The sequence below is a fragment of the Erinaceus europaeus genome, chromosome 9 (assembly GCF_950295315.1).
Source record: "Erinaceus europaeus chromosome 9, mEriEur2.1, whole genome shotgun sequence".
Lineage (NCBI taxonomy): Eukaryota > Metazoa > Chordata > Mammalia > Eulipotyphla > Erinaceidae > Erinaceus > Erinaceus europaeus.
The window spans coordinates 35647456-35672663 of record NC_080170.1 but is presented as its reverse complement, the minus strand read 5'-3'; the positions used below and the strand labels follow the sequence as shown (position 1 = coordinate 35672663).

The window sequence follows — 25208 nt, the reverse complement described above, 5'->3', positions numbered from 1 at the left end:
ATTTTTAGAAATGTTTCCTGATACACTGTTTCCTAGGGGGAAATATTTAAGGCGATGACTTTAGTAGTGATGGTATTTGAAGTAGAAACATTGAACTCGAATACATCTTTCCTCCTAAAGAAAATATGAAGTTACGGTTTGTTGCTATTTTTCTTTTTCTTAGACAGCTGTATGATGACATGGTGATGATCATCATTCCAAATGTCAACTGTCCCTCCCAATACACATACACACACACACACACACACACACACACACACACACACACACACACACACACACACACTCTTTTTGAAGCCAGTCTGGGATTTGTTGTTTTATCTCCTGTTCTACTGTTCCTCAAATAGTAGCTTGATTAAGTTCTCTTTTTAAAACTTTTTTTTTTAAACTCCCAGAAAGATAAAGACTAGGGAACCTTCCAGTGGAGGTGATGGGATATAGCACTCTGGTGGTGGGAATTGTATGAATTGTATCCCTCCTATCCCACAATCTTTTCAATCATTATTAAATCACTTATAATAAGAACAACTTGAAAATTAAGAAAACACAGAGGAGAACTTGGACTAGGTTTGGTGTATTGCACCAAAATAAAAGACTCTGGGGGTGGTGGGGAATGTTCGGGTCCTGGAACATGATGGCAGAGGAGGACCTAGAGGGGGTTGAATAAAAAACCCACAACTTTTTAAATTGCCTTTATTGGATAGAGACAGTCAGAAATGGAGAGGGAAGGGAGAGAGAGAGAGAGACAGACAGACACCTGCAGCACTGCTTCACCACTTGCAAAACTTTCCCTCTGCAGATGGGGACCAGGGGCATGAACTCAGATCCTTGCACATTGTAACGTGTGCTCACCCAGGTGTGCCACCACCCTACCACTTTCTATTAAGTTCTCTGTAAAAATTGCTGATTACCTTCTCAATGCCCCCAGCCCCCTGTAGTGATGGGTGAGGGAAGGGTAGATTTGAAAGAATGCAATAAAAAGAATGTTCTTAGAAACTTTAATTATTCACTACACCCCAAAATAAGTTTCCCTTTGTCCTATGTGGGGTCCTGATACTTTTGCCGTGAATGAATATATATATATATATATATATATATATATATATATATATATATATATATATATATATGCCATCATGATCCTTAAAATAATCAACAATTGTTCAGTAATGTTTATATTGCTTTATTTTGAGGACCCTATTTATCTCAAGAAGCCCTTTGTTTTGGAATGCAATTGTGTATTGCTGTAAATTCAGCTTGGGGGGCTTCCTGGCTGCTAACATTCTGTTCTCCCTCCTCTAATGAATTGAGACCTCTGTGATCAGTGAGTAGAACTGTCAGCTTGTGTGCAAAATCCGAGATCCTTTGGAGAGGAGGGGCTGTTGATGGTTATCTCAGGGTTGCTGGTTAAAGTCTCCAGGAGGATAGAAGAGCCCTCCCCTCCACATTTTTTGAGTGAATAATCTGGAAAACCTGGGAGTATAGATAGATATTTGGAGCTGGATGAATCTCTGTTACAGCATCCCTGGCCTTTGTCCAAGAGGTACTGGGAGCACTTTTCTTTTTTATTGTTTAACCAGAGCATTGTTCAGCTCTGGCTTATGGTGGTGCGGAGGATTGAACCTGGGACTTTGGAACCCCAGGCATGAGAGTCTGTTTGCATAACCATTATGCTATCTACCCTCCATCTGGGAGCACTTTTTAAAAAAAAACTATTTTATTAATTAATTAATTATTATTATTATTATTTTGAGAGAGATGCAGAGAGAGAAAGACACAGAAACACCAGAGCACTACTCAGCTCTGGCTTATGGTGGTGTGGGAGATTGAACCTGGGACTTCGGAGCCTCAGGCATGAGAATTTCTGTGCATAACCATTATGCTATCTACCCCCACCCCGGGAGCACTTTTCATTACAGTTGTGACAACCTAAAAAAGAATAGAAACATAAATCAAAATTGAAAATAAATAGAGAGGGCTGGGAAGACAGCATAATGCTTATGCAAAAAACTTTCATGCCTGAGGTTCCAGGATCTGTCACAAGCACCACCATAAGGCACAACTAAGCAGTACTCTGGTATCTCTCCTCCCTCCCAAAAAAATAAAATATTGTTAAAAATCAAGATCATACCTCTTACTTCCCCCCTCACCTGTCTGCTTCCACTGGAAGCTGCCAATGGAGAGGTTTGCCTGTCACCATTAGAAAATGCATGTTGCAGGGCCGGGTGGTGACGCACCTGGTTGAGCGCACATGTTGCAATGCGTAAGGACACAGGTTAGAGCCCCCCAGTCCCCACCTGCAGGGGGAAAGCTTCACAAGTGGTGAAGCAGGGCTGCAGGTGTCTCTCTGTCTCTTTCCCTCTCTGTCTCTCCCTTCCTCTTGATTTCTGACTGTCTCTATCCAAGAAATAAATAAAGATAATAAAAAAGTTTAAAAAAAAATTCGTGTTGCACTAGCTTCCATTTATAAGATAATAACTAAATTCTGGGGATGAAACACACAGTTTGGTGATTACCTTTGGTGATAATATATACTGGAAAATTGCTTATACCTTAAAATCCAAGAAAAATCTAGCTATGTGAAGTGATAGATGGTAACTAAATGTATTGTGCTATCTTTGCAATATATGCACCTATGAAACCATTATGTAGCCAATACAATGTTACATGTGAATAACTAATAAACCTGGGAGATAAGAATTACTGAATGTAGAACAACACAAATAGCAGATATTAAAACCATTACAAATACTTACATACAAAACAATTTAAAACATACGTGAAATGATTTTTGACCCACCAGAGTTCACTGATGACATATCTGAAAGCTGTTCTTTGGAAATGGAGAAGCTAAAACTTACAACTGATTTCAAAGAAAGCTTCCTCAGGGAAAATTTCCTACCTTAAAATGTTAGAAGAGTTTCTTCCTTTTCTAGACATTTGCTAGTGTATTTGTTGAAAATTGGTAAAACAAACAAACAAAAACAAACCCTTCTTTTGTTCAGACCATATTAGCAGACTCTGACAGTGGCTTGTAGTGTGAAAATTTGTACTCAAACATGCGTGCTTTAAATTGACGATGTTTTTATACACAAAAGAACATCTTAAGAATGAAATTTGAGCTGTTCTGTGTCAGTGTTCTCCTGCAAATATAATTTTTCTAACCAAGTTGAGTGAATGTTTTTTCTTTCTATTTAACAAAAAGAAAGAAAAATAGGGGCACCAATGCAACTGAGCTAGATGAAATAAAGTAAACAACTCTGGAAACAGCTGGACACAGGGAATTGTGCCTTTTTCACTTTTGATGGGTCAACTAATATGTCTATATGACCATTTTCTTTTTTTTTTAATTTCTTTATTGGGGAATTAATGTTTTACATTCAACAGTAAATACAATATTTTGTACATGCATAATATTCCCCATTTTCCCATATAACAATACAACCCCCAGTAGGTCCTCTGTCAACCTTCTTGGTATACAACCATTTTCTAATAAAGTTGCTGTTCTCTCATTATATGTTGAAGGACCATAGATACTATATATTTTTTTATACCTTTAAAGCTGTACTCAAAACCATTAAATTCATTCATGTGAAAAAAAGAAAGAAAAAAAAAGAAAATACAAGTTGCTTGTTTGCAAACAAAGTCCTGAATTAGGACAAAATTCAGTGTATTTATTTAGCCTTTCAGGATTAAAATACCTCGGAGAGGCACTGCTGCTGTACATTGTGTAACTTCTTAAAAAAAAAAAATTGTGTAACGTAGCTTTATAATTCTATCATTTGGGCTTCTACATGGTCATTTAAAATTATTTTATTTTATTTTTTAACTTGAGAGAGAGAGAGATGGGTGGAGAAAGAGAAAGATACACAGTGAGAGAGAGATTGAACCAAATGCTGTTCACCTCTGAACTATGGTGGAGCCAGGGATTGAACTGGGGACCTTTGAGCCCCAGGAAGGAAAACCATTTCATAACCTTAGCTATTTTCCCAATCTTTACATGGACATTTTTATTTGTCTTTTCGGGTACTTTGATGCTCTTGGTGTGAATTTACATTTGGAGCAGTACTTCCAACTTTAGCTGGACTTTGGAAACAAGCAAACAAATAAGGCACAAAATCTATCCCCAACTATCTAGTTAAAATCTCAGAGCTCCGAAAGTCTGAAATTTGAGTGATTTAAATATGCAACTGGTTAAATTTCTACAAAGCTTAGCAACAAAGGAGACTTTACCTCAAAGACAAAGACAAAGCATTTGTGTCATATCTTTTAATTTGATTCTCCAGTTATTTCCTAATTTTGTTCCATCTACCCTCAGGCAATCATCTGATTTTCAAAATATATTAGAAACTTTTAGACTCTTTTTTGGAAACTATTTAATTTATTTTTATTTTACTGGATAGAGACAGAAAGTGAGAGGGAGTGGAGAGAGAGAGAGAGAGAGGGGAACCTGCAGCACTGCTTCACTGCTCTTGAAGCTTCCCCATTGCAGGCAGGAGCTGGGGGCTTGAACTGTGGTCCTTGTACATGGGAATATGTGCTCTCTGTCAGGTGCAGCATGACCTGGCCCCTTTCTGACTCTTACCCCTTCTCTGCCTTCTTGCAGTTACAATCAAACCCCCCCCCCCCAACTCCTCAGAGGTGGGGCTGAAGTGAAGTAAAGTGAGAAATGGGGACGAAGGACACCCCTTTCTGTTTGATTTTCCTCTTTGCCAAATACTAGACCTATTACATGACTAGTTGGGGACCTTCCCCAGTCTCCACTTTTGGAATTCCCCCTTAACCTTCCTGTGAGGTAGACACTGAGATGTTGTTATGTCTTGCTCTTTTCCTTGACTATGTTGTGACACTGAGGGTGGAACGAAAAAATATCTCAGGTGGCAGTAGATAGCATAATGGTGATGCGAAGAGTCTCTCATGCCTGAGGCTCCAAAGTCCCAGATTCAAATCCCCCCCCTCACCACCACCACTATACGCTAGAGCTGAGCAGTGCTCTGGTAAAACAAACAAATAAACAAACACAAACAAGAAAAACTGTTCCAACTGACATAACCACAAGATTTTCTCTCTAAGAAGCATTGAAAATGACTGCACACCTCCGAGCAAATAATTTCAGTCATGCTGACATTTCTTTCTTCGATTATTATCTAGGGCTAGTGAAGTGACTGAAAGCATATCTGTTGTTATCTTTCTAATGGAATGTGTTCACTAGAGAATCAGATATAAGACCTGCCCTGTATACTAATTTAGAATAAATTTGTTCACCATGATGATATTCTTTACTTTTCATTTGTTTACTGCTATAAGTTTCTAGCCTATGCACTTTCTTTTATTGATTATATTGTCAGCTTTTAAAAAAATTTGTTAAATGAGAAAGATTAGGAGCAGAGCATACATGGTGCCAGGGATTAAAGCCCAGCCCCCATTTGTGGATGTCTAGTGTTCTAGTTTTGGGTCACTCCCCAGACACTCATTGCTATGGGCTACTCACTTATTTTTTCTTTCTCTTCCACCTTTATTTTTATTTTATTATTATTATTTTTATTTTTACTGTGGCACTGCTCAGCTCTGGTTTATGGTGATGTGGCATATTTAACCTGGGACTTTAGGGCCTGAGGCATGAGAGACCCTTTGCATAACCATTATGCTATCTCCCCTGCCCCGTGGCTATTATTATTTTTTTAGTTATCTTTATTGATGTATTGGATAGAGACAGCCAGAAATTGAGAGGGATGGGGAAGAGAGAGGAGGAGCGAGGCAGAAAGATACCTACAAAAAAACAAAACAACAACAAAAAAAGAAAGACACCTGCAGCACTGCTTCACCACTTGCAAAGCTTTCACCCTTTGGGACTTAGGGACAGTGTTGGGGGTGGGGACACTAGGTGCACCACCATCCAGCCCCCGCCACTCATTTCTTATAGTTAGTCCTGACCATAAAAATATCAGACAGGTGGGACCAAGAGGTGGCTCACCTGATAGAGCACACACGTTACTATTCGAGGACCTGGGTTCAAGCCTCCAGTTCCTACCTGCAAGGAGAAGCTTCACACATGGTAGAGCAGTACTCTGACTCTCTACCTCTTCTCCCCTCCCCTCCTCAATCTTTTCCCCTCCCTCCACCCCGTTACCCTCTAACCAAAAGAGAAAGATAGAAAAGAAGAAATGGCTGTTGGGTGGTGGAGTCATGCAGGCAATAACCCTGGTGTTAAAACAAATAAGAAAGAGTAAAAAGCAAACAAGCTTCCATGCCTATCAGTGTAATTAGGTGCTTGTGTTGTTTCTGTATTAAGAAAATTATTGACAGCATGTACATTGGTCAGTATTTTAGATTGCATTTTCATTTGTTTCTTATCTGGAGGAAGAAACGTGTTGAAGTGTCCTCTTTGTTTTTCAGAGCCACCAACCCATCTTTTAAGGAAGTGTTGTCCCGAATCGAGTCTCACGAAGACTGTAGGAACTTGCCCATGATCTCCTTTCTTATCCTCCCCATGCAGAGAGTGACACGCCTTCCCCTGCTGATGGATGTAAGACCTTATTTGGGGTTGCTGTGCTGCCACTGATCTATTAAGAAAATTAGTTTCAAGGGGCCAGGCAGTAGCGCAGTGGGTTAAGCGAACATGGCACAAAGTGCAGGGACCGGTGTAAGGGTCCCGGTTTGAGCCCCCGGCTCCCCACCTGCAGGGGAGTCGCTTCACAAGCAGTGAAGTAGGTCTGCAGGTGTCTATCTTTCTCTCCCCCTCTCTGTCTTCCCCCTCCTCTCTTCATTTCTCTCTGTCCTGCCCAACAACAATAACAGCAATAACAATAGTAACAACAAGGGCAACAACATGGGAAAAATGGCCTCCAGGAGCAGTGGATTCATGGTGCAGGCACCGAGCCCCAGTGATAACCCTGGAGGAAAAGAAAAGAAAAGGCAGTTAGTCTCATTCATGTCTAACTCCTGCATACTCTTGCTTTCAAATCTCTAGGTTAAGTGTAAGGTGCTGTTTGGCTGGGAAGTCTCACTTGTGTATCTAGTATCCTTGGGAATTATATTTACTTTAGACTGGAGTGATCTCTCTGGAAAACTTCAGTGACAACAGTCATTCGCTCAGCATTTTCCGACTTCTCTAAGTCATGAGGCCTGGACGCCATTTCTGTCCAAGTCATTATGCAGGTGACCTTGAGCATGACACCTCAGTTTCCACAAGTTCTGCTGAGATCCCTGTAATGTTCTCCTGCTTCCTTTTCACAAGACATTAACTAGTCAACTCCAGCCTTATTATTTAGGGAACATTCCTGGGCAGGCCACCTTTCCTGTCTCTTTCACCCTCATTGCTCATCTGTAAAATTGGGACCATACTAAAGAGATTTGGGTGGGGAAAGTCTAGCAGTGTTATTATTTAGGAAGCGTTCCTAAAGAAAACCAATATTGGATTTATGATGGTGGCTGGCTATTGACAAAAAGAGTACCTCATCTGGGAGAAGTGGAGAGATAAAAACTCTGGTATGATGTACAGCCGAGATGGGGAGAGCCTGCAGTGGACATGGGGCTGTGACAGCAGGAAGGAAGGACAGGTAGCAAGATAATAAATAGCTCACGGCGCACACAGTGCTTGTGAGATGAAAATGGTTTGTTCTTAGTGTGCTGCTGTTTTCTTTTGTGTATGCGCCTGCACCCCATGGACCACATATGCAAAGTATGAACTCTGCCACTAGGTATATCCTGTCCTCAGTGTTTTTACTATCAGTATTTACAGCAGAAAGGTTATATATAGTGAGATCATTTACGGTTCAGAAATGTTTTTATATTTTTAAATTTTTTCTTTTTTTGTAAGACACGTAATACTGTAGTTACTGTTGTTAAGTTTTCTATGACTTAAGAGGATGGGACTGGCAGTGGTTTTATTTTTCAGTAAATACATTGATTATGTTCTCCATTTACTTCATTGCAGACTATCTGTCAGAAGACACCTAAGGACTCTCCCAAGTATGAAGTCTGCAAGAGGGCTTTAAAAGAAGTAAGCAAGGTAAATGACAGATAGCTCCTTGCACGGGAAACTGTCAAATATGTGGGAAGAGGGTCAACAAGATAGCTCACTTGGACAGAGCATCTGCTTTATCATGAGCACAACCCAGGCTCCAACCAGGTCTCCACTACATTGAAGGAAGCTTTAGTACAGTGCTACCGTTCCCTCCTTCCCTCTGTCTCTGTCTCTGTCTCTCTGAAAAAGTTGTTTTGGAGAGATGATGCCCCAGTGACAAGAAAAACAATAGCTACCTGGGAAGAGAACATCTGGATTTTAATTCTGGAAGTCAGTAGATGCTCACATACCATTTGCACAACATTTGTGAAGAAGCCAGAAAACAGAGTCTTATTTGCTGTGCTCAAATATAGGTATTATAGACAGTCTTGATTTAAAGGTCTGTAGATTTTCTCTCTCTCTTTTTAAATATTTCATTTATTTATTTATTATTGGATAGAAATATGTTGTTGTGTGCCGCGGAGAAGAGAGGAGGTCAGAAGCAAAGAGGGAACACAAATCTTTATTTGCGCTGGCACCTCAGAGTTGGGTGCTAGAGAAGCAGGTTGGGCCACGTGGAGGTAACGAAAACGGCTGCCTCACACAGTAACCTTTCCTGTGTCTGAACACCGAAGTGAAGCGCTGGCAAGAGAGCGAGGTGCGGAAGAAGAAGGGCTTTTATAGGAGCAGCTTTCGTGAGAATGGGAAGGGGGAGGAGTAACCATAGCACTCCAGGATAGGATAATAACTTTCATGAGAATGGGAGGGGGGAGGAGTAACCAAAGTACTCCAAATATCGCAGGGAAATAGACAATGCCCTGAGGGCACAACATGGCAAAACAGACACTCCAAGAATGTCCCAACTCTCGCAGGAACTAGCAGTAGCCTGAGGGAACAACATGGCAGATGTGACTGCATCTGCACAATTTCCCAGCAGAAACAGAAAGAAATTGAGAGGGGAGAAGGAAATATATAGAAGGAGAGAGACAAGGAGATACCTGCAGCCCTGCTTCGCCACTCATGAAGCTTTCCCCCTGCAGGTGGGGACCAGGGGCTTGAACCAGGGTCCCTGTGCTGTAATGTGTGCACTTAACCAGGTGCACCACCACCTGTTCCTTAATATTTTTACTTTCTTTTGGTGTCTGAAGATCTACCTCTTTACTTTCTCATTTAACTAGTATTGATAGAACATAGTTCCAGGCATGATGCCAGCCTCTGACAGTGGTGATGAGTAAGATAGATGTGGTTACAGCCCCCCCTGGAGAGGGGCATGTGAAGGGCAAGGCAGGAAATAGTCAAGAAACGGGAATTACAGTAAGGAGTGGTGAGTGACATAGTTGGAAAGAGTATAGAAATTATTCAGCTGAGACCTAATTTACAGTAGCTGTGAGCCAGAGATTGGAGGAAAGAGTGTCTCACATATATATATATATGTGGATATCCAAAAGTGGTGAGTTTGAACAACTTGAATGTTCTTCATGGGACTCTGGAGCCATTGAAAGAGAGAGTCCTGGAGAGTGCGGAAATTATAAGTCATTGGGGATGGGACTAAGTTGGGAGACTTTTCTAGTTGATTATACCGGACATGATAGTGACCTAAACTAACATGATAATGAGATGGAGAGAAGGAAACTTGTCACATTAGACCACACATTTCTTGGATCACTTTTGTTCACCTGATTTGTCATAAGTATAACCTTATAGGAAAGACTATATTTACTAGGGGAGGGCTCAGGTCCTGAAACAGGATGGCAGAGGACCTAGTGGGGGTTGGATTGTTATATGGAAAACTGGGAAATGTTATGCATGTACAAACTATTGTATTTACTGTCAACTGTAAAACATTAATCCCCCAATAAAGGAAAAATAAATAAATAAAATAAAATAAGAAAAGACTGGCAGGCTTGTAGCAGACCAATAAGTTGAATTACTTGCTGGTATAAGCCTATGAGAAACTTTCCTCTGTAACAAATGATATTACAGGGATTCAATTTCTGTGTAGGGCAATCTCTCTCTGTGTGTGTCTCCGCCTCTCTCAGAAGTCATGAATATGAACTACCTACCAATCTCTTAGTGTTATATTAGAACTGAAGTCATCTGCATAGTCAACTCAAGAATTAATCTTTTTTTACCTGTGGTGAAAAACTTGTGAGATTTTTATAGACTCTGGGAAAATAGTTACCAGTATTTTCAGCAGAAAGGTTATATATTGAGGTGATTTATGTTTCAAAAATGGTTTTGTTTTTAAATTACTTATTCCTCCTTTTTTTTTACAGGTACTTTAATCTTTATTCGAGAAAATGAGAACATTCACATGTTAGGGCAGGAGAGAAAGAGAAAGAAACAGAGTGAGAGTAAAAAAAGCTGAGTTACCACTTACATGATGGTCCAGACAGAGAGGGCAGCAAACACATGTTCTATACAGGCAGAGAGCAGACAGAGAGCTCTTTCTTTCTTTTTTTCTTTCTTAAAATAGAGACAGGGAAGACAAAGAGACAGAGAGAGAGTGAAAGAGATCACAGTACCAAAGTTCCCTTCATTGTCATGGGAGCTAAACTAGAACCCAGGCCATGCACATAACAAACAAACAAAAAAATTTTTTTTTTCATACAGAGCTTAATATGTTTTGTTGAAAAATGTTATTTTGCAAAGTAATATTTGGTATATTTGAGGTCCAAATGTTTTTACAATCAGTTGTAGGTGCTACTGAAAGCCTATGATCACATCCTGACCTCCCTGGGCAGATGATCTTACCAAAGTGTCCCAGAACCTTACCTCTCCATAGCCCTACCTCACTATGGAAAGATGAACTGGTTGGGAGTATGGATCAACTAACTAGGGTCTCTGTTTCCAGTGGGGAAGCAATTATAGATGCCAGAGCTCCTTCCTTCTACAGCCCAAAAAGAATATTGGTCTATACTCCCAGATGGGGAAGTATTAGGGAAAGATGACCGGAGGGCTATGAACCTCAGATTCTCCAGGGCCCAGAAATTTAGTGACCAGGAATCTTTGTTTTTGCCTCATCATTGAGAGGGAAGAGAATTTGAAGAAGACCTGAGGAAGTCAGGCCTTGTTTCCCTTACCTGAGAGGGAAGAGTAAAAAAGAAGGTGCACCTGGAAGTTGTAATAGGTGTAGCCGTGGCTTAGAAAAGAAGTGAAGCAGGGGGTGTCTGGTGGTAGTGCAGCAGGTTAAACACAGGTGGCTCAAAGCACAAGGACTGGCGTAAGGGTCCCGGTTCAAGCCCCTGGCTCCCCACCTGCAGGGGAATCGCTTCACAGGTGGTGAAGCAGGTCTGCAGGTGTCTATCTTTCTCTCCCCGTTTTCCCCTTCTCTCTCCATTTCTCTCCTATCCAACAATAACAACAACAACAATAACTGCAACAATAAAACAACAAGGGCAACAAAAGGGAATGAATGAATAAATAAAGAAAGGAAGAAGTAAAGCAGGGCCTTAAAAATAATAAAAGTAGGCGTCAACTTCCACAAGGGGTCATCCATCTTTTCTCAAATGGGCTATGTGCTTCTCCAGTATGTACCTGTTGATTTTCATTATTAAAGGTTTAAAATATTGGGGTGGGGGATCCTATGAAGAATACTTAAAGAGTTGAGGGGTGCCTTTAACTGTGGAATCAAAATCACTCATTTGAGTTTTGTAAGTTTAATAAATAAATAATCAAAGAAAGAAATCCTTTGGCAAGTCTTTCTTGATAGCTTTTCCCGCTTTATTGGGAGGGGGAATTAATAGTTTACAGTCAGCAGTAAAATACAGTAGTTGGTACATGTGTATTATTTCCACATAACACTCTGATCCCCACCTAGGTCCTCCACCATCATGTTCCAGGACCTGAACACTCCCCCTGGCCCAGAGTCCTTTATTTTGGTGCAGTATACCAATTCCAGTCTCTTGATAGTTTATTTATTCTTATATTGAGTAGTACTTTTTTGGGGGGTAATCAAACTGCTAATGGAATATATTTGCATGGTATGAAGAATATTCTAGTGGAATCTGTCATACTTACTAAAGCTGAGAGGACAAGTCTTCTAGAATGTAGGGCTTTGGAAAGACCTGTTGACCTAGCCAAATAACCCAATTACAAGAAGATATTTCCATTAAATATGCTGACTTCTTAATCAAGAAGTCTGTTCATACACTGGGGTGGATCTAGGGGAGATAGAATTTCAGAAAATGCCCTGGTTGAGTTTGTGAAAGTGGTGTATGGCGTTTTAAGTAGTAGGTAGAAGTTTCTTATGTCGTTGACAGTCCCTCCACCCCCCTTTATCTTTCTTTTCTGTTCACTCCCCCTGAAAGAGAGCAAATGCTATAACCTTCCACTCATACAAATTCGGTGTATTAAGAGATAGTGTGAAGTCATAAACTCTTCTTTTTTTACTACATCTGTCATTGTCAAAGAGTTAGATATAGATCTGTGAACATGGGGCCAGGCAGTGGCACACCTGGTTAATTGTGCACTTTATAGTGCACAAGGACTTGGGTTCAAGTCCCTGGTCCCCACTTACAAGGGGAAAGAAAGCTTCACAAGTGGTGAAACAGGGTTGCAGGTGTCTTTCTGTTTCTTTCCCTCTCTCTTCGCCCTCAATTTCTCTGTTTCTATCCAGTTATATAGATTAGACTTGTGAACATGAAATTGATCTCTAAGCTGTTTTGTTAAATGAGAGACACTTTTCTTCTTCTAGTGTTTGCCCTTCTTCCATAGCCAGTTAAATGGCTTTGAAAGTGACTGGGATCCATGTGGATTCAGTCGGCTAGGAAGGATCGTCAGTTTCCCCAATGAATGGGTACTCACGGGATGCACCACGAGAAGGTCGATCCAATGCACCCCAATGAGAGACACTAAGTAGCAGAATCATACACAGTGTAATGACATTGAGATAGTGGTTAAGTCTTAAAAGGCCACTCATTACCTGTTATGAGAATGGCTTCTTTCCTGGAGGATCTAGGTTCAGGCTACATGTGTCAAGTCCTTCTCTGCTTAGAACTTGGCAGCCTGCCTTTAGCTGCTCAGGTTTAAGTGTGGGGAGAAGGAAGCCTCTTGTCTTGACATGAGTGAGGGTCACAGGTGGAAGGAAGGAGCAGAAGGACAGAGACTTGCACTGTAGAGGGACTCTTGGGGTTTATGGTGTGTGTGTGTGTGTGTGTGTGTGTGTGTGTGTGTGTGTGTGTGTGTGTGTGTGTGTGTGTGTTGTTATAGGACATCTTTTTTTTTTAATTTCTTTATTGGGGAATTAATGTTTTACATTCAACAGTAAATACAATAGTTTGTACATGAATAACATTCCCCAGTTTTCCATATAACAATACAACCCCCACTAGGTCCTCTGTCATCCTTCTTGGACCTGTATTCTCCCCACCCACCCACCCACCCCAGTCTTTTACTTTGGTGTGTTATGCCAATTCCACTTCAGGACATCCTTTCTTCTATCTTCACTTCCTAAAGACAGCATTCTAACGGGTATAACGTTTTAATTGTAAAGCTGAGCTGTTTAAATTTTTTTTTTTAATTTGGGGGCCATGCTGTGGAGCACCCAGCTGAGAGCACTAGGTATGCATACGAACCCAGGTCCGAGCCTCTTCTCACTACCTGCTACAAGGAGGCTTCATGAGCAGTGAAGCACATCTGCAGGTGTCTTTCTCTTCCTATCTGTCTCCCCATCCTCTCTCAATTTCTCTCTCCTAGCTTGTGTGTGTGTGTGAGAGAGAGAGAGAGAGAGAGAGAGATAGAAGTAGCTACCAGAAGCATTCTAATTATTGTGCAGGCAATAATCCTTGTGGCAGTTAAGAAAATTTTATATTATTTTATTTTTTTAATTTATCTTTATTTATTGGATAGAGGTAGTCAGAAATCGAGAAGGTAGGAGGAGAGAGAGAGAGAGAGAGAGAGAGAGAGAGAGTCCTGTAACCTTGCTCCACTCACAAAGCTTTCCCCTTGCAGGTGGGAACTGGGGGTTTGAACCCTGATCCTTGTGTACTGTAATGTGTGCACTCAACCAGGTGCGCCACCACCCAGCCCCAAGAAGATTTTAAAATTTATTTATTTTATTATTATTTTTTTCTATAACTTTGCTGAGAAGTGAATTCTTCAATGTCCTGAGCTGAGTCTTTTCAAATGCTAATTATTCCCTGGGCCAGATTGACATTTAAGTGAGGTTTCACCTCTTGACCCCTTAACTCCTTTTTCTTGTTTTCGCAGCTGGTCCGGTTGTGCAATGAGGGAGCCCGGAAGATGGAAAGGACGGAAATGATGTACACGATTAACTCCCAGCTGGAATTTAAAATTAAGGTATTATCACATTTCCTTATGAACAGGTTTATTACTGCACTGTCAGAAATTTCATGGAGACGGGGGCGGGACTGAGGGAGAGAAGAGGGCAACACATTAGGTGGGAACTTGCTTTTCAAAGAAGGGCCATAAACTATATACAAAGATGTCTGCTAAGGGTTAGCATATGCTTGGGGACAATTCCATTCTTGCTTAGACAAGACAATTTTCAGGCAAAGTAGGTGTTAGCTCATTAAAACATTCCCCCCTCCTCCGGAAGCTATAACACTTGGGGAAGAGTAGTGAGAATTACAGAATTTTAGAATGGGAACCTCAGGTATAGAACGAGTGAGTTCTACCAGTTGAGCTGTTTCCCCAACTATTAAGTGATTTTTGAAAACCCTTTTATTTCCCCTGTCCTCTTCCCCTCCTTTCCTACCAAAGCACTACTCCGTTCTGGTTTAGGGTAGTACCAGGGTTTGAACCTGGGACCTCACAGCCTTAGGCATGAAAATCTTTTTTACACAACCATTATGCTGTCCTCCTTGACCAAGTCATTTTATTTATTTATTTATTTATTTATTTATTTATTTATTGCCTCCAGGGTTATCGCTGGGACTTGGTGCCTGCACCATGAATCCACTGCTCCTGGTGGTCATTTTTTTCCATTATTGTTGTTGAATAGGACAGAGAGAAATTGAGAGAGGAGGAAAAGACAGAGAGGGGGAGAGAAAGATAGATACCTACAGACCTGCTTCACAGCTTGTGAAAGTGACTCCCTTGTAGGTGGGGAGCCGAGACTCGAACTGGGATCCTTGTGCGGGTCCTTGTGCTTTGTACTCTTTGCTGTTAACTCAGTGCACTACCGCCCCCCCCCCCAAGTAAATTTATTTAAACAAGAGATTACATAATTTGTTCAAGCACGTGGTTTCTCCCCCCTTCTCCAAATCATTTCACAAATGATTGTATTTGTAGAACACAAAAGCAGGACATGCTTATGGGAACTTACAGATGTACTCATGTACTTTTGCTCATAAATTTCAAATTTTTGACTCACATTCTTCTTCTAGTCTCAGTGCTTCTTAACCAGGGAAAGCCAGTTTTAGGCTCTTCTGATTTTTTTTTTCTTGAGGTTGCTACTTTTTTTTTTAAAAAATAAATAAACAAGCAAATGTCTGAATGGATTTAATCTTCCAACAAATTCTCAAACAGAGAAACACTTTTCATATCTGATTTTTGTTTTATAAAGAAGTAATGGCATATAGAATATCACTACTCACTGTAGGTTTCTTGTTTGTTTGTTTTGCTTTTGCCTAATGGAGGATGAGGAGGCCATAAAAATCCATGGATTTTAAAAACAACATAATGGGTTAGCCTTCTGCCATGCCAATTTAGTCATAGGGTATCTTGCCCTTGGTGCATTTGTGTGTTCCATGCGTATTCTCTGTAATTACTGCCTTTTGGCAGGATAGCCTGGCACAGAATTCCTTGTGGTGTGCTGCCTTATGTATGTGGCCCAGTCCTCCATGGTTATCTAAGCAATCTCTCTCTCTTTTTGTGGGTCTTTCAAGACTCCACCATCCTTATTGGATAAATGTCTGATTTGAGATTTGGGGACTGGATATTACAGTTGTGGAAATTGGAAGCTAGCCCTACTCTTTCATCTTTTGTTTTAAACCTTCAGGAAGAGAGTATATAACTGATGAGCAGTCCTTTATAAAATTAAAGAATATGTATGAAATCCTTCTTTAGCCTTCTTACTTCCTCTCTAACATCCTCAGTTTCCTCTAGCTATTTTTAATCTTTATCCCAGAAACATTGACAGTGAATTATATTACATTATTTGTTAGGGTTTTTCTTTTCTTTTTTTTTTTAATCTTTATTAGATAGACACAGCCAGAAAGTGAGAGGGAAGGTGGTTATAGAGAAGGAGAGAGACAGACACCTTCATCCCTGCTTCACCACTCGTGAAGCTTCCCCCCCTGCAGGTGGGGACAGGGGACCGAACCTGCACCCTTGCGCACTGTAACATGTGCACTCAACCAGGTGCGCCACCACCCGGCCCCCTGTTTTTTTTTTTTTTTTTAAAGATGTGTTTATGTAGTAAGAGAAACCTGCTTCAGCATAAGCAGTGTTGGGAATTGAATCTAGATGTTCTGCTTTCGAGTCCTCTGCTCTATCCGGTGAGCCACACCCCCTGCACCTACCTGTTCTCTTTTTTGTGTCCATTCAGAACTTCCACTTTCTTTTCTTTTCTTTTTTTTTTTTGGTCGTTGTTGGGACACACTGCTGACTTTCTAAAGATAGAAACACACACACACACACATATACACACACACATGGGGGGAGAGAGAGAGAGGGAGGGAGGGAGAGGGAGGAAGGGAGTGAGGGAAAATAGAGCACAGCACTGAAGCTTCCTGTGGGGGCTGGGTTCAGATCTGGGTTTTTTGTTTTTTTTTGTTGTTTGTTTGTTTTTAACTTCTTTATCAGGGGGATTAATGGTTTACAATGGACAGTAAAATACAGTAGTTTGTACATGTATAACATTTCCATAGAGTAATACAGCCCCCACTAGGTCCTCCTCTGCCATCATGTTCCCAGTCCTGGGTTTTTTGCAAGGCAAAGCAGACAGCCTTCAAGGGGAGCTATCTTGCTAACCTGGATGTTTTTATTTTTTAAACTTTTAAAAATTTCCATCAGGGTTATTGCTGGGGCTTGCCTGCATGATGAATACACTGTTCTTGGTGCATTTTTGTCTTTTTTCCTTTTACTTGATATGGTAGAGAAATTGAGAAGGGAGGGGGAGATGAGAAAGATTACTGACAGCACTGCTTCACTGCTTCTGAAGCTTCCTTTTCCCCACCCTACCCCCCCCTACCCCCGCAGGTGGGTCCCAGGGGCTCGAACCTAGGCCCCCTTACACATGGTAATATGTATGTTCAACTGGGTGCACACTGCCTGGAGCCGCTTTCACTTATTTTTATAGATGTAAGTTTTTTTGTTTTTCTTTTTTGTCCTATTTTTGGCAGTAAACACTGCTGGTAACTTAAAAACAGAAAAAGAGCTCCCAGGGGAAAGGATTATTCTGTGGTTTGAGAGTTTTCCAGTTGGAAACTGGAAACTGGAAAAAAAGGAAAAGCCAGTACGTAATTTCTTGTAGACAGTCTTTTCTATTAGATGAAGATTAATTATTATGGAAGAACTTTGATTTTTACAGCCAAAAAGTATCCTAATGTTTTCAGGGATAAATTTCCATGGAAAACTACCTTAAACTGAAGATGAACAGGTGTTCTCCAGAATATGACTGTGTAGACCAATAGTAGACAAAATGTGTGCGTGTGCGTGTGCATGCATGTGTGTGTGTGTGTGTGTGTGTGTGTGTTCTGAAGACTGCTTTTAGTTCAGTAAGCAAAAAGCAGACTTTTTCATTTGTCTCTTACTAGCTATAGTTTTCTATGTTTTCCTGTATGGTTAGCTTATAACTTGTGATATTTAAGATAACTGAGATTGAGGGGCCAGGTAGTGGCACTTGTTACCATGCTCAAGGACCCAGGTTCAATCCCCCATCCTCACCTGCAGGCAGAGGAACTTTCAGAGAGGTGAAGCAATACTACAGATGTCTCTCTTTCTCCTTCTGTGTCTCCCTACCCCTAATTTCTCTCTGTTCTATTAAAAAAAAAAAAAAAACCACTAGGAGTGGTGAATTTAATTATATAGGAACTGAGCCCCGGCAATAACCCTAGTGGCAATAAATAATAGTAATAATAAAACTTCAGTTAATATCAATGGAGTCATGAGGCTTTTTAGTCAGAAGCTATTTGAAGCAAAATAATTTGAGATTGATTCAGCAACATTCTCTTACTGCATTTGAGTTGTTCTGTGGTCAACTTGACAGAATTTTATGGAAAAAGAAATTGGTGTTTTTATTTTTCCCCTTGGGGCATGCACTGTATTTCTGAACTTACTAAGTTATACCTGTGGAGTAATCATGCATATCCTGTGTTTGAATGTAAGTTTTCTGTCTTACTTAGGAGGGCCTTGATTTGGCTTCACGCTCTGAATTTTCTCTCTGTAGCCTTTTCCTCTAGTTTCCTCTTCCCGGTGGTTGGTCAAGCGAGGTGAGCTCACTGCCTATGTGGAAGATACTGTGCTTTTCTCCAGACGGACTTCCAAGCAGCAAGTCTACTTCTTTCTCTTTAACGATGTACTTATCATTACAAAGAAGAAGAGGTAAGAAGTCAACTTCTGGTGGGGCCGTTTCCATATCCACTTTTGAAGATCAGTACAGGGGCCTGGTGGTGGCATACCCAGTTAAGTGCACAGAGTACTATGCACAGGGATCCAAGTTCAAGCCCTTGGCTCCCCACCTGCAGGGGTGATGCTTCACAAGCGTGAAGCAGGTCTGCAGGTGTCTATCTTTCACCCTGTCTCCTTCTCTCAATTTCTCTCTGTTCTGTTGAATAAAATGGAAAAAATGGCCACCAGGAGCAGTGGATTTGTACTGCTGGCATCAAGCCCCAGTGATAACCCTAGAAGCCAAAAAGAAAGATCTCTTCAAATCCTTTTTAGAGGTTATTGGCCTGCTGAGGTGACAGATATGTGATTTCTATATGTGGAGCTGGAGTGGCAGCTGGGCCTTATTTCAGCTTCACCCATAAAGTGATTAAACTATCAGCATCATAATCTAGAGGATCTCTGTTGGCTCTTATAGCGTGTGAGCCACTGTTTTAAATACCTTGCACATTTTGATCATTCTGTGTCATCCCTAGGAAGGAATTACACTGATCCTCAAACTTCGGCCATAAAACCATTATATAAAACAAGTAAACATTGTTCCAATTGGAAACCAACTGGGCACAACACTAATGCTTTTTGTACCTTCATATAAAATCCACTGCTCTTTGTGATTGTTTTTCTGAATGTATCCTCAGGATTGGGAACATGTTAATGACACTCCATATTTCCTTCTGAAGGGATAACAGGAAGTCAGCTGTTTATTCTTCTGACTTCTGTTTGTGTATTCATGTCCAGCTCTATTGAGATGTCCAGGGGATACTGTGGAAGCCCTTTTCTTTATAGTGTTTATTGTCCCTCTTCAACACTCACTCTCTCTGTCTTTTCTCCTTCTCTCTCTCTCCCTTTCCATACATATAACACATACACACACACACACACACACACACATACACACACACCTCAGTTCTTCGTTTCTCTAGGGAACACTTTTTTCTAAATGTATCCAACATATGTACAATTGCAAAATGCTTTTCTGCTAGTTCTGTTCTTCAACTTTGAACTTACAGTAAAAAACATGGATCTGTGTTATGTTAGAAGAAAGCAATGACAATGACTGGCTGTTGGTGTGTGATAGGAGTAGGAGTGGCTTGTGGGGTGCAGTTTAGACGAGGTGGAGAGTATCATGGAAACAGTGTTTAAAATAAATTCCGAAACTATCATGAAATACTTATTAAAATGATTCTTCCATGCTGCTGACATTTACCTATCTTGAAAGTCCACCCTGAATGTAAACAGAGGTTGGCTTTTTCCTTTTGCTCCTTTTAGTCGAACTTTAATATGAATTATTTCAGCTGCTTGTCTAGCTGAAATAAAAACCTTCTCTGGTCTGCCCTGAAGTGTATAATACAACTATGATAAATATACAGAAATGCAGCAGATTCTTTTTCATACTTAGGACAATAGCACTTCCACAACTTCCCAAGGAAATTATTTCTCCAGGCTTAAATAGTTTAAATAGTGCTAGTAACTTTCTTCCATTTAAATAGTTCTAGTAACTTAGTATATTTTGTAAATAAGAGATTGGAGAGAAATGATAATTTTTTTTATTTTCATGTTTTGTTGGTTTCCTATGTGATAGCATGTTTCTTTGGCTTTCTTCACAGTGTTTTGATTTTCAGGGGAGAGTTAATTATATATGACTTCTCAAATGCCAGACCTCTTGACTTCTAACATCTTCCAGCTGTTGAAATATTTTTTTTGTCTCAGTGGACCAAAACATTTAGCTCAACTTCTGACTTTCAATGAGAAAATATACATTGATCGTACTAAACTGATTTTAAATATTAATGTGGTTATCATGTTGATGTCTTCCGTGATTTGACGAAAACTTAAAAGGATATTTAAGTCAGAATAGAACAATTTGCATTCATAAACTTGAACTACCCAGTAAGCAAGCTTTAGGAAATTGGAATTTAAGTCTATGCTGTTCTACTGAGCAGCAGCAGACTTTGTTGTTGACGGGAGATTTAAAAAAATATTTATTGTATTGAGAGAAAGACACAGCACATATGCAAGAGGTGGGCACTGCTCATCTGTGGCTTATGGTGGTGCTGGGAATTGAATCTAGGACCTCAGAGCCTCGGGCATGAGAGTCTTACATTAATGCTATGCTGTTTCCTCAGTCCCATCTACAGAAGATTTTACCACTGTGTTTAATTTTTTTTTCTAGTTACCTCCCATGCTTTGTTGCTTAGATATGTCTGCAATTTTATTATTATTATTGTTATTATTATTGCCTCCAGGGTTATCGCTGAGGCTTGGTGCTGGCACTATGAATCCACTGCTCTTGGTGGTGATGTTTTTCCATTTTATTGGATAGGACAGGGAGAAATTGAGGGAGGAGGGGGAAGATAGAGAGGAAGAGAAAAAGATACCTGCAGATCTGCTTCACCACTTGTGACACAGACCCCCTGCAGGTGGAGGGGCAGGGGCTCGAACCCAGATCCTTGCTTGGGTCTTTGCACTTTGTACTATGTGCACTTAACCTGGTGTGCCACTATCCGCCCCCTCAAATTTTATTATTAATAAAAGAGAGAGTAACATGTGCAGTTCTAAGGGAAAGGCAATCTGAGAACCTGCTTTGACCTTTTTCAGAACTGGGACTTTCTTGCCTCTCACCAATGAGCTCATCCTATTTCTAAGGTGCTCTTATCTTGGGAAATAGAGAAATAGATTCAGAAGCTCAGGTTGTTTATGACCTGAATTGGCTGGTGAGGGGGACAAACAGGCCACAGAGGCCCGATAAACAGACTTGTCTAAAAATGTACAGTATGTGCTGCTGTATTTACCTTTAGCTTCGAGGAGGCAACTGCAGATGTTTTGCATACCAGAGGTTGCCAGAGAGACAACAGCTTGGAGCAGGGTAATCACTGAGGCTTAGCTCCAGATACAGAGAAAGGATCTTTACCCGTGCCAGCTCTGTAGTGCGAGCCCAATGGACCACTCGCTGCCTTATTGCAATTCCAGGGCTCACACAGGTGCCTGGCTGCTGCCTCTTCAGTGCTTTTCAGCCTCAGGAAGGCATCTGGACAGTTGTTGTTCATCTTCTGATCCATCCAGTCTGGTGGATGTTTCATGGGAGCAGGTCCCACAGATAGGTGTGTGCATGGAGTGTTCACCTTGACTCAGCAGCCTGTGTGTTGTTACTGGGCTTATGGAGACTTTGGTGGTTCGAGAGCTGTCTGTCCCTTAGGGCTGCAATCATTTTTTTTTTTTTTTTAAGGACTATCAAATGGAAGTTGAAAGTTTCTGTTAACTCTGGGCCACTTTGAGTTAACAAAGTGACTGGCTGTTCTACCAAACATGAAGGATTCATGATTAGTTGGATTTTTGGGTGAGAAACTTAAGTTCTTTGATAATCGAGTTCTCTGCGTGGTGCCATTGGGGTGGATGGGTTTTTGTTGGAGCATTGGGTAGAGGGGTCTTGTGCTCTGTCTATCAGATAGAGACAGAGGGAAATTGAGAAGGAAGGGGAGAGAGAAGGACAGAGAAAGAGAGAGGATCTGTAGTACTGTTTCACCACCTCTGAAATATCCTCCCTTGCAGATGGGGACTGTGGGCTTGAAGCCAGGTCCTTGTGCATTGCAACATGTGCACTCAACTAGGTGTGTTACCTCTTGGCCTTACGTCTATGCTTCACAGAATATTTATTTATTTATTTACCTCCAGGGTTATCTCTTGGGCTTGGTGGCGGCACTACGAATCCACTGCTCCTGGTAGTCATTTTTTCCACTATATTGGATAGGACAGAGAGAAATTGAGAGGAGGAGAGGAGATAGAGAGGGAGAAAGATAGACTTCTGCAGACCTGCTTCACAGCTTGTGAAGCAGGGCTTGAATCTGGATTGTTGGGCTGGGGGCCGGGGTGGGGGTGTCCCTGTGCTTAGTACTCTGCGCTTAGGCCGGTGTGCCACCGCCTGGCCCAAAATATATTTGCAAGATATTAAAGGGGCACCCCTGTCTCCTGCTGGCTACTAGCACCCACTCCCCCTTCAAGCTGTGACAACAAAAAGTATTTGCAGACATTATCCTGTGTGCCAGGGGGGCCACATCACTAGATCCCAGTTGAAAGTCACTGCTGCCACAAAGGTAAATGAACAGCCAATTCTTCCCGCTGAGAATGTAGGTTTGTAGCCCTATCAGACCTGACCTAGCAGCTGCAGTCCTGTTGAGTAAACAGGGAACAACAGATTGCCGCGTAAGACTCCTAGATTAAGGAATCATAATGGGTGCTATCACATGTCTGGCTCATCAGCATTTACAATTAATTATCCACTACATAGTACAGACCATGTCCCGTCTAAGACCTTAAGGATGAAGTACTATTGTTAGAAAATGTAAAAACCTGAATCTAAGACATGTATAGATTTAGATTCCTCCATAGACTCATGCTCTGTCTTTGTAATTTTTTTGAGATATATTTTTTAATATATTTATTTATTTTTTATTTTTCCCTTTTGTTGCCTGTTGGTTTGCTTCTAAATTATGCTTCTAAAATCCCTTCTGTTTCATTGGTTTAATCCCCCCTGCTTAACATTGTATTCTATTTACATAACCACTGTTAACTAAACACCACCCTGCCTGCAGGGCATTGGTTTAATCCCCACTGCTTTACGATGTCTTTTTGCTCCGCCCCCTCTCCCTAGTACATCCTGTTTCCACCCTACTTGGCGAGTATATATATATATAAGGACAGGATTGCTATTAGAGTTAGCTTAGATTGAGCCGCGTTCTACATGAATAAAGAGATACTGCTTCTCAGCTGAGCCGTGAGTCCCTGGTCGTCTGTCTCCCACCCACGAAGCTAGCCCGGCAGTTGCCCTTGTTTTTTTATTGTTGTAGTTATTATTGTCGTCGTCCTTGTTAGATAGGACAGAGAGAAATGGAGAGAGGAGGGAAAGACAGAGAGGGGGAGAGAAAGACAGACACCTGCAGACCTGCTTCACTGCCTGAAGCAGTGAAGCGACTCCCCTGTAGGTGGGGAGCTGGGGCTCGAACCGGGATCCTTATGCTGGTCCTTGCGCTTTGTGCCATGTGCACTTACCCTGCTGTGCTACTGCCTGACTCCCTGTCTTTGCAATTTTTTAAAAAGATAGATTTATTTATTAGAAAGCTAGCTAGGTAGATAAATCGATAGGGAGCACCAAAGCATCACTCTGGCACGTGGAATGCCAGGGATTGCGCTCGAACTGCCTGCTTCAGAGTTTTTTCCAGTGCTTTACCTACTTTTCCACCTCCCAGCTCATAGTTTTCATTTTATTCTCATTTATTACCCTAAGTTAGTATTCATATTAGAACTCTCCTCTCGCTGTCTCTCTTTTTCCCCTCTGAAACTCAACAGCTTTCCTCCGTGAACGCTTGCTTGGTGCATAGCCCAGTGCTGGCCCCACAGAGATTATATAAGATCTGTTCACTGCGAGCCACTCATGGTGACGGTTAAACGTTAACAGTTTGAATCATTAATTCTGTCTGTGTGCAGACGACCCATCTCACATCCCAAACTGAACTTTCTATGGGGTCTCTTTATTTATTTATTTAAAGACAGATCCAGCTTTTGTAGTCTACCTTGCTATATGTTCATTAAAAAATAATACTTTAACTTTTGTCAGGCAGATCACTCAATACTTGATTCAAAGACTTGCATACAGGAGACCTCAGAGACTCCAGATTCCTGGCACTGACAGATGCCTCAGCTGAGCGGTTTTTTTGGGCTCTCTCATTCTCTCATGTATAAGAGTAGATACATAAATATATTCTTCTTTTTTTTTTTTTGCCTCCAGAGTTATTGCTGGGGCTTGGTGCCTGCAGCATGAATCCACTGCTCCTGGAGCCTATATTTTTTCCCTTTTGTTGCCCCTTGTTTTTTATTGTTGTTATGGTTACTATTGTTGTTGTTATTGATGTCATTGTTGTTGGATAGGACAGAGAGATGGAGAGAGGAGGGGAAGACAGAGAGGAGGAGAGAAAGACACCTGCAGACCTGCTTCTCCACTTGTGAAGTGACTCCCCTGCAGGTGGGGAGCCAGGGGCTTGAACTGGGATCCTTATGCTGGTCCCTGTGCTTTGCGCCATATGTACTTAACCTGCTGCGCTACCGCCTGGCCCCCAATATAGTCTTTAAGAAAATAAGAGTGTTTTGAGAAAAAAGAAAAACCCTTGAGAAGCACCGATGCCTCACATTCAGGATAAATTGTGCAAGGCGGATGCATCTGTTTCAAAGGAGACACAAGATTGGAGATTGAGAGCTCACTTCCTCTTGGTTGGTGTCAGCCAGCTCACTGAGGTCCATCTGACTATCTCCTTGGTACCATTTTGCTCTCTGAAACCAGGTGGGTGAGGTCATGCCACAAGAATGCTAAAACCCAACCTGGTCTTACCATCTGTAACAGTGAAAGTCACCAGGTTCTGACTTGCTTCTTTTATTCTCTTCCTGGGTTTGCTACCTGCAGATGATCTGGCATGAGATTCTCAGTGTCTCCATACAGTTAGATGAGCAGGGATCCGAGTAATGAGAGACGAACCTGGATTGGAGCAGAAACTGTGCTCACAGTGTGTGCATGTCCCAAGGCAGGATCTGTGTCATGGAGTTGGCACAGAGTATAAGTAGTGTTCCCAGCTCACAGATGGGG

General features: G+C 41.3%; 1 protein-coding gene across 2 annotated transcripts in view; it reads left to right on the top strand.

Annotated features, from left to right (window-relative positions):
* The window catches only part of ARHGEF26 (Rho guanine nucleotide exchange factor 26), a 141113-nt gene that overhangs the window by 86877 nt on the left and 29028 nt on the right, over nt 1-25208 (top strand). Inside the window, exons 7-11 of one of the 2 annotated variants that reach the window (XM_060197621.1) lie at nt 6397-6526; nt 7937-8011; nt 14216-14305; nt 18360-18514; nt 20185-20368. In XM_060197621.1, coding sequence (XP_060053604.1) covers nt 6397-6526; nt 7937-8011; nt 14216-14305; nt 18360-18514; nt 20185-20251 — 517 coding nt within the window. In that variant the 3' untranslated portion in view covers nt 20252-20368. Of the gene's footprint in view, nt 1-6396; nt 6527-7936; nt 8012-14215; nt 14306-18359; nt 18515-20184; nt 20369-25208 lie in introns of those variants that run through there. The other variant, XM_007521091.3, reaches the window with a different exon arrangement.